Source organism: Phyllopteryx taeniolatus, chromosome 19 (genome assembly GCF_024500385.1).
Source record: "Phyllopteryx taeniolatus isolate TA_2022b chromosome 19, UOR_Ptae_1.2, whole genome shotgun sequence".
Lineage (NCBI taxonomy): Eukaryota > Metazoa > Chordata > Actinopteri > Syngnathiformes > Syngnathidae > Phyllopteryx > Phyllopteryx taeniolatus.
In genome coordinates, this window is record NC_084520.1 from 17,351,247 (window position 1) to 17,363,478 (window position 12,232).

The 12,232-nt window shown below is 42.6% G+C and overlaps 1 protein-coding gene across 3 annotated transcripts in view; it reads left to right on the forward strand.

Annotated features, from left to right (window-relative positions):
* The first annotated feature begins 1,044 nt into the window (after positions 1-1,044).
* Positions 1,045-12,232, forward strand: part of LOC133469209 (adenosine kinase-like) — a 97,468-nt gene continuing 86,280 nt past the window's right edge. Inside the window, exons 1-3 of one of the 3 annotated variants that reach the window (XM_061756000.1) lie at positions 1,045-1,198; positions 3,189-3,263; positions 3,365-3,418. In XM_061756000.1, the coding sequence (XP_061611984.1) occupies positions 1,149-1,198; positions 3,189-3,263; positions 3,365-3,418 (179 nt within the window). In that variant the 5' untranslated portion in view covers positions 1,045-1,148. Of the gene's footprint in view, positions 1,199-2,014; positions 2,157-3,188; positions 3,264-3,364; positions 3,419-12,232 lie in introns of those variants that run through there. The other 2 variants (XM_061755998.1, XM_061755999.1) reach the window with 2 other exon arrangements.

Sequence of the window (12,232 nt, forward strand, 5' to 3'; positions counted from 1 at the left end):
TGTTTGGTCATTTGTTGCCTATTAATGTGAAAATTCACCCAAAATATACTACTATATGGATAAATGTATGAATTTATTTATTTTTGTTCAGGAAAAACAGTTATGTGTTCTCAAGAAAAAACTGAAAATTATGCAAGTGTGAAATCAAGTTTTTATTTTATTTATTATGTTTTTCTTTAAGTTTTATTTTCCCCCCAAAATATTTTTAGTATCAGAGAAAATTTGCAAAAACAGGTTGTAATTTTTGAGTCACATTTTTTGATGTTTGGGGGAAAAAAAATCAAGTAAGGTAAAAAATAAATAAATAAATCAAGCAAATGTTTAGTTTTTTCCAGATATAAAAATCCAATATGAGGAATTGTATTTATGTATTTTTTTAAGTTGGATTTTTCAGTCAATGTTTTTCATAGTTTTCAAGAAAAGTTTTTTTCCAAAAAGAAAAAGTTTCACGGGGAAAAAAATATATATTACGAGAGTAAAATTCCATTTTTTGTGAAGAAAACGTGTGTTCCTTTCTCAGGACAATTTCAGTTCGGTATTATGGGAGTGAAATTGCATTTTTTTTTTAAATAAGGTTTTATTCTTCCAATAGAAAATGTTAAATTTGTCAAGAGAAAAATAAAGCAAAAAGTTTAGAGTCAAATGTTATTTTTTCCAAGATAAAAGGTTTGATTCCTGATCAAATATTTTTCCAGAAAACAAATCAAGTAGTTTTTGATGATATATATTTTTTCTTTTTCCAAGAAAACATTGCATGCAGCATTACACCAACAGTTTGCAACAAAATGGTAAACTTCTTTACAAAAATATTTTTTTTCTTGATAGAAAAACTCCGTTTTGTTCATTTCTTAAACTATTCCAAGAAAAGCTTGTTTTTCTTTTTTCCCCCCGTCTTTTCATTTTTTTTCTGTGTGTGTCATTAAAAACAAAATTGCTACTTTTATCCATTTATGACTTTCTTGATCGGACCCATTGCACATTTTTACTGTCTGTGTGAGAAAGTCAGATTTGGATAGGAATCTCCCCCCACGGTATACTTGGCACCATCTGCATCATTCCAAGAGGAAGCTGCGGTGTGTGTCATCACGAGTTCCCCCAGCATCTTAAACCTCCACCGCACCATCAAACATAGTTTCATTTAACCAAGCATGTCCCACGAAGACCCAAACGTGTCTAAATGGAGGCAAATAGCGTTGAGGTACGTTTTTATTTTTAATTTTTTTTTAATCATTATTTATTTTGTGGCTGTTGTGCTGTTAGCCCAAGTAGCTAGCAGCTCCCCAGTCTGTATCGCCACCGGGGTTGATTTTGAAGACAAGGCTCCGAAGCGGCCTCGAGGCACGCCTCACGCCGCGTTTGGCGTCTTCTTCACGGTTAGGACAGATGCTAATCGCCGCTAGCCGCCCCGATGGGTTGGGGGTAGTCACGTGACCGACCACAACATGTTTACTAAACGCCAATTTACGATTGTTGTTTTTATTTTATTGAAACAGCAATACTAATCTGTCGTGAACACTATATTTGAATTCCGAGTTTCTTTAACTTATTAGAAATGATAAGTTTTAAAAACGAAAAAAGTAAATTATTTTAGCATTTACTCGAACCAGCACTTTCGTCTTCATATACACTTTCATTATAACTGTTCCCAAATAAGCACTTTCGTGACTCACACAACTGCACATACTCAATAAAGAATCCCACTTCTTTATGTTAATATTTTGGCTTTTAACCTGTCACTTTTTTTTAACTAATAAACACTCGAATCATGTAAACAGAGGGTTAATATAGAGGGAAATGAGACGTTCAATCTGTATGTACACACATCTTTTAAAAACAAGATACGTTGTTATATATATATACGCTGTTATACTGAAAAGGGGATCCTGCTTCGTTGGCAATCCTAACAGACCGCACACGGATTCTGCTCTGTCCCAGTTGCCATTAACACATCATTTTCTTGACTTCCTAGCCAATCATTTGCCAGGAAGCCGCGTAAGCCCCGCCCAATCTTCTCTGGTAGCCAATCAAGTGTTTACGTCAGACGTCTGCACTTCCTGTATTTCAAAAAGCACGTTGCTATCCTTCTAACAGCGACGTCAAAAAGTTCTTTTCGACTTTTAAAATTCATATTTTCGGATAATTATGCCAGCTCCAAGGTAAGACAGCACTTATAACACTCTTTTGGTGGGTTCAAAAGAAGCTTTGGCAGTTACTGTCGTGCAACTTTATAGATTTAAATCACTTTTGGGCGTGGATCAGATTAAAAAACGTGACACTTGCTGTCAAGTCTTAATTATTTTTGCTTGTTACTTCCATCTTGTTTGATACTTCTTTTTTCTCTCTCTCAGTAGTCAGGCCGTTTGTGGTTTAAGCCTGATAACGTTATCAAATAATTGTGACAGGAAGAGACTTTGACCACAGATACATAATGTACTGTACTGGCTTGCTTTCGAGGCCACGTGCAATTCTTTAAAACAAATCAATCATCAGAGAAAAACAGTATACATATACATATATTTCTGTCAATTCAATTTGGGAGAATCTCATCCGGTTGGCCAGGCCATGCTTAAAAACAAGTTAGACCTCAAGGGAACTGTGATGAAAAACCAACATTATCCCACAAATGCTCACAATACACAATGGAGTTTTTATTATATCTATTTATTGATCATTTTATTTGGCCTTCCTTTTCATCTCTTGTGCCATGCAATTTTTAAATACAAAATAAATAAAAGATCAGATGTTTCATTTTTTATATTGAAATTAACATCTAATCCACAACTGTCACATTTTATTCCCCCCCCCCCCCCCCCCCCCCCCCCCCCGAGCCACAGCCAGGTCATAAAATGTTTAAAAAACAAAACAAAAACAAAACTATTACAAAAGTGAATGCATTCTTTATTTTGGAAAATCCATTTGGGAATGTTTACAGAAAAGTAAAAATTAAAAAAATAATCCAACCTCACAGGGCGTTAGGGGGGGGGGGGGGGGGGGGGAACAAATGCTCACATCATGCATATAGTATTTTTTTTATTTTTATTTTTTCAAATATATTTTGATGTGGCCCTTTAAGAGCCATTATTTAATGGGGGGGGGGGGCAATGAATCCCCAAATTCACAATAATATTAAATAATCCCCCCCTAAAAGCCATATTGCAGCAGAATTCACAACACTATTTATTTTGCAGTGAAAACACTCTTTTCGGGATGGGCAATCCCCTTCTGGACATTTCTGCTGTGGTGGACAAAGACTTCCTTGATAAGTAATTCAGACTATCTTGTCTAATTTTAATTCCTGTAATATCTTCAATTATCTGTGATGAACTACACTAAAAACGTACTTTGTGTATTTGTCTTGCAAAAGGTACGGATTGAAGCCCAATGACCAGATCCTTGCTGAGGACAAACACAAGACATTGTGAGTAAAAAAAAAAAAAAAGAAAGAAAAACACTCAATGGAAAAGCATGTTTGTTGGAGCCAAATAAGGGCTTGCGCTGGTCATTCATCCCCAAGCTCAAAATAGCTACGCGATAAATTAGCCCCGAACGTGCCACACCCGCTCGCTATATGGCAACACGAGGTTGCAGCAAATACCCTTTATGTTCTTTTAAAAGTCATTCACGTGTTAAGTTCAAAAGTTGAGGGAAAAAAAAGAGCCTTGAATGTATTTTTTTCAGAGTTTTTCTCAAACTGCCCCACCTCCCTTGTAGTCCTGCCGCTTTTATACTCTTAACATAGACAACTGTACTAAATATTTATAAATCCATTAAAATGATTAAATGCAATTATTATAGAACATGCAATTCACTTTTTTAATGTTTAAAATATGAAATATATTTTTAAATCAAAGAATTCTGATAGTATAAACATGTAATCACATAATATACAAGGTATAATTAATATACAGTATATAATTCACTAGAACTAATACATTTTAAAATAAGTTACTGATTTAATTAGATTATGATATTATTTCAATTATTAAATTAGATCATTCTTTAATAAATTAAGTATATACACATCAAACCACATCCACTTACAATATGTAAACAACTATAATAATTTAAATAATTAACATATATTTTATATTTAACATAGCAATATACTATCATACATACACTGTAGATAAACAACCACAGTCAATGTAAATAAATGAACACATATATTTTATTATGAACTAATTGAAATTATTACAATAAAATTTCAATTATGAAATAAAATAATTATTTTCAATACATTTAATATGTAAACAACATAATGTAACAATGCATATAATATATGAACAAAATGTAAAAAATTATAACCATTATTAAAAATTACAATTATTCAATTTTATTGAAATAACAATTCTCTTTTAAAATGTTTTTTTTTAAATATACGTGACCTAACCCAATTCTGACATGCCTTTAATGTAGCAGTGACCTGCACGGAAAACATGTCTGGAAATATATTGGAGACATGAAGCGTGACTGAAACAGGCACTTGGCCTCCTCTGTTGTAGTACAGTCATTTGACCAATAGCTGGTGCTGTTGCTATGTAGTGAGGGATTGCGCAATCTGAGGGGAGGCTGGGTGCTTGCTGACGCACTTCATGTCTATTTGGACAGGAACTACGCACATTCGTACTCCTCTTCCCAGATCCAGCGTTAACGTTGGCGTTGTGCATGAAACATACACGACAAGGCGGCCCGTGACGTACCGGTGCTGCGCCTGGCGGCATACATGGCCCCCAAACGCGAGCGTGTTGATCACATGACACCAGCGCTGACTCTCAATCACTGGTTGGAGTCTTTGCTCAGGGGGAAGAGTGCAGATGGCACCACTTTGGGGAGTCTGTCTGGGTTCACGTGGCGCCCGCTTGGAAAACCGACGGCGCCATCTGTAGCACGCATGATGGGAGCCCACGCCAATATGCCTTCCAATATGTCAACAGGAGTCGTTTGCTGTAGTCAGGGTGGCTCGAGACATCTTCTCCACGACGTCGCGCGCACTTCCGGCTGCTGCGGTCTTATCTGTTCGGGACCGGATAACTGCTGCGCGAAAGCAATTTGAGGTTAACTAACACCTATGCTGAATGAAGGCTTACTATACATTTCCTTTTTTAAGATGCTGGTCATTTTTTGACGCGCACTAATGTAACTGAAATGTTTTTTCAAAAGTGAATCTTTTAGCGACAAACGCCGAGTATGCGGGTGTCCTCACTATATAAGCAAACAAGCATTCACGCTCACTTCAGGCTTCAGTGAACCTCCACAATGCACGTGCTAATAATCATATTATTGCCATTCGGTGTTCCCTCAAATACGATTACAATGTGTTTAAAAAGTGCCTTTAAATAGCTTTAAAGTGTGTGGAAGGGCTAATATTTTATTTTATTATTATTATTTTTAAAAAATGTGGTATTTTGACCTATTGCTGGTGTGTCTGGGGCGTATCTCCCGCCATAAACATAAACAGTGGTTCAGTTTAGACATTCAAGCGCAATTCGGCACTTGGACCTGCAGTGTAAACCTGAGAAGAAGCTTACTGAAGCGTCTTCCTCACGACACGTGTCCACCGGGAAGGTAAAGGCACATCGGTTGTGACCTTACACGGGACCACCTTGTCAGGTTTTGTTACCTGACGAGCGGGTCGCACGACGTGACCTTGCGGCCCGAAGCGGCTCGGTCGTCAGCAGCGGCGCAGGGGGCCGGTGCCGTTAACTTTAGACTCATTCTGCACAAGGTCGGGGCGGGTTTAACACGCCGCTTTGGTGGTTAATTAGAAGTAGGGTGCGTGGCGATGCCCGGCCGGCGATTGCAACGCACGTGTTCTCGCAAGAGGGTGGGATACTGTACATGTAACACAAAACGGGATGCCACATGGTGGCCTCCATTATAATAGATATCGTGACACTATTAACCTATTTTCTACGTTGGCCATTTGAGGAAATAAACACCATCTCAAATAAAAGTCCCCAAAACACTGGGTGACTGTAACCATGTCTACCGCTCTACGTCCACATTTATGTCCTGTACAGGCTCGGCCAGAATTTTATTAATTTTTTTCCCCCCAAACCTAAATTCCATTATTTGCTGAAAAACTCACTGGTGTCATCTTAGTTGAGGAGCTTCATTTAGACAAAAGTAGACTTTTAAAGGGCTCCTGTAAATGGCCGCTTGAAACCAAAACCGCAAGCTTCCTGTGTCGTTTCAGTCATAGGTGCTTTGGACATTTTGCTGATCTAGTCAAGATCGACATGCCTACTAAATGTCATATTGCTAAAGGAAACTGGTTTCAGGGGCTGAGTTAAAAAAAAAAAAAAAGACCACAGGGTGCTGCTGAGCCAAATTATGGGTGTCATGTATGCAGCCTGCTTCTAGGCTTTGGCGACACGCAATGACAACAATTAAAATCGCTCACAGTTCATCATCGTCCGTTCCAATTTGGTGGTGATTGACTTTTGAAGAAACCCTGGAAATGGCTAAACTGACCCTGGACTGGTCACTTTGGAACAATGTTTTTTTCGCTAATGACTTCTAAACTACCCGCGACCCTTGTGAGGTTAAGCGGAACGGAAGGTGAACGAACGAATGAATGAACTTCTAAACTAAGCTAAACAGTTGTACAATTTCCCCCTCTGTTGGATAAACCCCTGCTTCTAGCGATGACTAAAAAAAAAACAAACGTCAAAAGCTAGAAAGCAACTTGTTTTGCGGTGAAAGGAAGAGAGTGGACTCTTTCTTTTCATATTGCCACAGGACCCAATATTGTGTGCATGTCAAACTGCTGTGCTCTGAAAACAGCTGGCAGCGAGCGATTGAATATCCCGACTCCACTTTGTGTCCACCAGGAGGCAAGCGTCGCCTGCTGTTCCTCCTCTTCCTCCTCCCAAGGAGCCTCAGCAGGAAATAACATGTCATCACAGCCAATGCCGGCCTCCTTTCTGCAGGAGATTACAATGTGGGCAAACACTGGATTCCAGCGAGGCGCGTAGCATTCCCTAACACACTGCAAAACAACCATATTAGAGTTAATGATTATAAGCAGTGTGTTGCCGTCGTCCCCATTCGAAATGATAATGAATTGTTGACTGGTCTTTGCAGAGGTTGTTTGCGCACAGCAATTAAGTTCATCAGTCTCCCTCTTCCTCCGCGCTAAATGCAGATTAGCCGCGTCACAATTGCAAGCGCCTCGTTATATATCGTGTGTGTGACCCTCTCTGCCGCATGAATAATGCGAGCAACATTAGCAGGCTGGCTGAGGGGAGGAGGGGAGGTGTTCCCGTTCCTTGGGGGGGCTTGAGACGCACGCATCCTCTTCACACGACACCGGAGATCAGCGGCGGTGCCTCTCCACCGGCGTGCGCCTCGCTGCGTGTACGTCGCACGCGCGCCCCGACCGCTCGCACTCAATCTGCCAAACGGGAGGGAAAACAACAAAGAGGAGTGCAACCATTCTGACTGTGCGTGATATACTCAGCTCTGTCAGCACACTTGACTGCAAAATTTCCCATACTCGCAAACGCACAGAATTTGGGTGAAAATTCCCATTTGCCGAAACTGAGCCTGCAAAGCCAGTTTCACTTCACAACCTGAAATTCGGGAGGAATGTCTAGCACGTGTAGACTCAGAAAAAAAGTCGCAAGAAGCCATGGCTGAAATGACACGGAACGTCTGCCGTTCTGGTTTCAAGTCGTCCACGTTCGGGTCATTTCGGACATATTCGGGATACCTTCAGAGGTGAACTCCCCCAATGGACGACGCGCAACAGGTCCGCGGCGTGCTTCCCGTCTCCCCAGTGATCGGCCAAATACTTCCTGGCGCGTTCGCAACAGCAGGAAAATGAACGGACGGAAAAACTTGAGCGCTTCCACTGCCAGTAGAATCATTCATGATAATGAGAGGGATGCTTTTCAGCTCCAGAAAATGGTCAAATGAGTGGACCACTTTGCACCGGATTGATTCGCTATATTAGCGAAATTAGCTTCCATTGTTACCAAATGTGAACCGTAAACACAAAGGCCTGCAATTGGCTTGAAATTTGCTGCAAAAAGCCCAAAATGGCACCCTGTCACTTTTCAGAAATTCAGCCACGGAAGTGAGTGGAGGAGCTTCATTTAATCAGGCCATAGCCTTGTCTAATAGAAAAGTGTTTTGCCGCCATTCCTGGCAGGGCTCGGCCCTTCTAGTGGGTGTTCACTGTACGTGCAATCAATCTGTCTTTTATTTTTATTTTTGAGATCAATTGCCAACCTCAACCCCCCCCCCCCCGTTCGGGCGACGCCTCCCTGGTATTTGTGCGTGATACCGCTTCACAGGATGCTCTCACGCTTGACTGAATGTGGCGACACATGACCCCGCCTCCCTTGTCTGTTGCTGAGCGGTGGCGGCGGTCCTGCAGTTCTGCACGGCGGCGACGGTCCGAGCGTCCGGCTACCCGGCCGCTGCGACTAGCGTAGGTCGCGGGCCGCCATCCATCTGCGGCGGACCCCCCGAGCCAAAGTGACGGCGCATAGATTAATGGCACTCCAGCAGTCATTGAGACCTCAGGAACGCGGCGCTGGGGATGTTTTATTGATATGCATGAACGTGATGAAGTGGGCCGTTTGCATAAATATGACACGGCCGCCGCTGAACCGCTCAACTGCGTGAAATGTGGAGCCAAGGGCGTGCTTGAGATGACGGCTACCGAGTTTTACGTTTTTTGACATAGAGACGGCAACAAAAGCGGTGAGGAAGGCGCGGCTCAGGAAAGCATTTTATTGCTTTTCCATTGTGTGAAGTTCCCCAAATATGAAACCTGAACTGTCTCTCTTTTGGCAGGCTTGACCTCGGATTGGCTGTTGCAGTGCAGTCTGCTCGTCAAAAGTAGAGCGAGACACGCCGAGTTTTGCGTTTTTGAGATTCAGACAGGAACAAGGAAAGTATGGTTCAGTACAGGTTGACATCCATTTGATTGCACTTCCATTGTACAAAATTGCAAAACTATCCAACCCCAATTTTTGGTACCCTTGACATTAGTGCGTCACTGGAAGAAGTACACTTGTAAACGTTTGGACGCACAACATTTTCTGTTTTTGACCTACAGATGCCATCCGAGCGGTATGGCTTGGTACAGGGCAGTACACATTCCTATTGGAAAACGTCCTCAAAATATCCAAGCCCACTTTCCGGGACCCTTCGGGGAGTGTCGGTGGTAGTGGTACACTTGGAAAGGCTTTTCTTTTGTTGATGTACATACGCTGCGGCTTAGTACAGGGCAGTACACGTTTTCGTTGTCGAAAGTCCCCCACATGGCCGAGCTCACTTCTCGGTTTCTTTGATGTTGGAGTGTCTGTTGCGGTGGTATGCTTCGGTATGCTTGGAAAGGGGCGGAGCTAGACCTAGATTTAAAATGGAAAAGTCCATTCAAAAGGTAATCATGAGAGCAGCTCAGGCTGATGCAATGGGCGGGGGGGGGGGGGGGGGGGGGGTGCTCTTGTTTGGCATCTGTTGGCGGCCAGCAGGTGGTGCAACCGACATGCTCCACCAAACCCTCCCCTTCCGATCCTTTGCGCTGTTGTTCCCTTTTAAAGAGCATTTTATAATTAATATGGGGGCGTCTCAGCCGCTGCATAACGGTGTGTTCCGTTCGGGAAAAAAACCAAAAAACAAGCACGCTCAGGGCTATTTTTAGTTGTCTTTGATTCCCCCTCCGGCAGCCACACAGGATAAACCACGGATGGCAGCAGCCTCTTTTTTTAAACAGGGAGCCTAATCAAGTTATAGTGTGCTATGTGGGCTGATGCTTGGGTGTGTGTTTCGGGGGGGCAGTTCACACCGGGCCATATGGCGCCCGCACTCGGGGAGGGGTCTGGACGGTGGGCCAACCTCTGAGATAAGGAGAACTTCTCCTCGCCTTTGAGTCTCAATCCTCGGGAGAAAAATGCCAAGAGCTTCCTCGCGTCCTTCCGCTCGCCCGCCCCTTCCTCTTTTCCGCCACTGTCGCACTGTGACAAACAACGCCACCCTCTGCAGTGCAAAGAAAGGGAGGGGGAGAAAAAAAAAAGACGGTGACAGGAAATGATACGTGCGAGTGCGGCCTAATTGAGTACAAACAGTCCTCACACTAACACCAACTGAATGGGCCGCTAAAAACATCAAAAACAGGGATGCGCGTTTGTTATTCCAACATTGTAATGCAATTACTCCCCCATTAGGGCCGTGTAATTGCGCAGTCATTAATTGTGCACCAAAAAGCCGGAGGTAATAGGGTCTTGTTTTCTCGCGCTCAATGGGGATTTAGCCAAATAGGCCGCGATACCTGAACAATGTTCTGACGCTTTTGGCGAACCGGCGTTCATCCCACACTCGATTAGAGCGTGTCGGCGAGGCCTCCGCTCATGACTCATTTGCGCTTTTTTTCCCATGTTCCCCTTTGATAAGAGCACCGTATTCATTCTGCATTAATCACCAGTTAGAGGTACTCTGCAGTGGGTTTTGAATAAAAAGACAAAAACAAAAAAAAAAAGGCGCATATTTCCTTCGGTGGCTAAAGTACTCACACTTTGTTCACTTTGTATACAACCTCTGGATGTAGAGGTATTGATTCAGCACCTGTACTTGAGTAAATGTGAACAAACTTTTACAGAAGCAAAAATGAAAAGGGTGACGAACATATTTTGACAAATTAGGGATTAGATCGGACAGATGTGTTTTCAAATGTAGGAAGTAAAAGTAAAAAAAAAAAAAGTGTCAGAAAAATGAATTCCCAGGTAAATGCAGAAAAATCTACTCAAGTTTCCATTTAAGAGATACTTGGCGGTCTTTGAGTAAAAAGAAAAAAAGCATATCTATTTTGAAAGGCCGAGAAGATAATTATTGATCGGGAATAAGAAAAGATAAGGCTCAACCTTGAGGAGCGCGGCACCGCCGAATAATTAATGAGCCTGTCTCGCTTCAGGACCGGCGTTCGCGCAGAGACGCCGCGTATCGATTTATTTTAACGTATAAACTGCATAACCCTCCTCGCGAAGGCTTTGACAAACAATTTAATTGGGGGGAGGAAAAAAAAAAAACCTAACAAAACGCCTCGCCCTCTTCCATCTACCTTTCAAGCTGTTTTTCCTCCTCAAGTCAGCCTGACCTATGGAAACAATTACTGCGCATAGGGCCTCCAGACTGCCACGGAATGGAGGCTAGGGATACGATGCGCGTGCTGTTGGGGGATTCTAATCAGCGATGGGACTTGTCTCCACTTCTGGAACTGATTTTTCTTTTAGCGCCCTCCCCATGACACTCAACAGGCCAGACAGGGCTTTAAAAGCCGCACACACATATGCAAAGTCACAGATACTACACAGTCTTCAATGTGCGCATGGCGACCACAAGTGGACAATGTATTGGTATGATGTATAAAGCTTAAAAAAGTAAATAAATATATACATATATATATATATATACACACACACACACAGTATATATGTATGTATATTCAAATAGCTATATAGTCACTACTTTGCGGATTTTGTTCGATCGCGGGTTTTGTAACGTCACTATAAATGACGGATTACGGCGTAGCGAATTCTGCGACTTTAGTCATGCAACGAATGAAACTCGTAGGCCAATTTACCGCTGCACTTCAGAAACCGGACCAATTGGGCAAATCCTTTTTTTTTTGTGCGTGTGTGTATGTGAACAGAGCCTAAGAATATCTGCTCGCTCTTGTTAAAACGGAGATAATTCACCCTCCTCCTTGTTAATCCCGCACGGAGGGCGAGCAAATGAGTCGTGCCGTCTCGCGAGCAGTGATGGAGGAGATGGTTTCGGGACGGCTGTTTGATCGTCCCGCGTCCCGGTGATTTGTTAGCTGCTTCAACGTGAATGAGGCAATTAAATAAGAACGGGTAGTGCCGCGGTGATCATTAGGGATAAATTACCCCCGGTGCGCTCAACCACTCTGGGACTCTTCCAGGCGGTTTTTAGCCCTCCCAAGTATCCAGATCCAGTCTAGCCATTGATTAACGGAGACTTGTTCTCACTCGACGGGGATTGTCGGGCATTATTGAGATGGGCGAACATCAAAAAGCTCACGAAGAGCGATTGGCTAAATGGGGCTCGCCTTGCCCCTTTGTGTAAGCTCTTTGGAGGAGCAAGTCTTGAATTATGGCCTCATGTAAATAATCTTCTAGGCTTATTTTTGGGGGGTTCTGGGGATAAGACGGGAGAGGAAGTCATGAGTCACTTTAAGGCACTTAAAGTACTTTTGGAA